This window comes from Volvox carteri (genome assembly GCF_000143455.1).
Source record: "Volvox carteri f. nagariensis unplaced genomic scaffold VOLCAscaffold_127, whole genome shotgun sequence".
Lineage (NCBI taxonomy): Eukaryota > Viridiplantae > Chlorophyta > Chlorophyceae > Chlamydomonadales > Volvocaceae > Volvox > Volvox carteri.
The window spans coordinates 102,372-102,992 of record NW_003307670.1 but is presented as its reverse complement, the minus strand read 5'-3'; the positions used below and the strand labels follow the sequence as shown (position 1 = coordinate 102,992).

The 621-nt window shown below is 63.4% G+C and overlaps 1 protein-coding gene across 1 annotated transcript in view; it reads left to right on the top strand.

Moving 5' to 3' along the window:
* VOLCADRAFT_100576 (uncharacterized protein) overlaps window positions 1–248 on the top strand; it is a gene marked incomplete at both ends in the record, with an annotated part of 7,072 nt that extends 6,824 nt beyond the window's left edge. The window contains one exon of the mRNA XM_002959131.1: window positions 102–248. Coding sequence (XP_002959177.1) covers window positions 102–248 — 147 coding nt within the window. The remainder of the gene's footprint in view (window positions 1–101) is intronic.
* Between the last annotated feature and the right edge of the window lie 373 nt (window positions 249–621).

The window sequence follows — 621 nt, the reverse complement described above, 5'->3', positions numbered from 1 at the left end:
GCTCCAGGTGTTGTATCCTGTTAAGCTTACTGTTAAGCTCTAGGCTCTGTTGTCTAACTGTCAGATGCCGGTCTGTCCACCCTACTGCCGCACTGCTGCAGAAGTCCATACTGGCGTCTGGGCAGGGGCTTTACCTGTCTAAAGCTGGAACCTGCCTTCCTGGATGTCTGCTTCATGAGGCGAGAGTAGTTCCTGCGAACTATGGTCAACATCACACCACCCAGCCGTACTGGAACTTATTGGCATGAGGCCCAAGTGGATTCTAGAATGATTATTATTCAATCCACTTGCTTCAACCGGTATCTTTCGATACCACCATTTCATGGTTGTGTCACCCCCAAACCCCCAGGCCCCCAGGCCTCCAGGCTCCCAGGCCCCCGGCTCCCAGGCCCCCGGCTCCCAGGCCCCCAGGCTCCCAGGCCCCCGGGCTCCCAGGCCCCCAGGCTCCCAGGCCCCCAGGCTCCCAGGCCCCCAGGCTCCCAAGCTCCCAGGCCCCCAGGCTCCCAGGCCCCCAGGCTCCCAGGCCCCCAGGCTCCCAGGCCCCCAGGCTCACAAGCTCCCAGGCCCCCAGGCCCCCAGACTCCCAAGCTCCCAGGCCCCCAGGCTCCCGGGTCCCCAGGC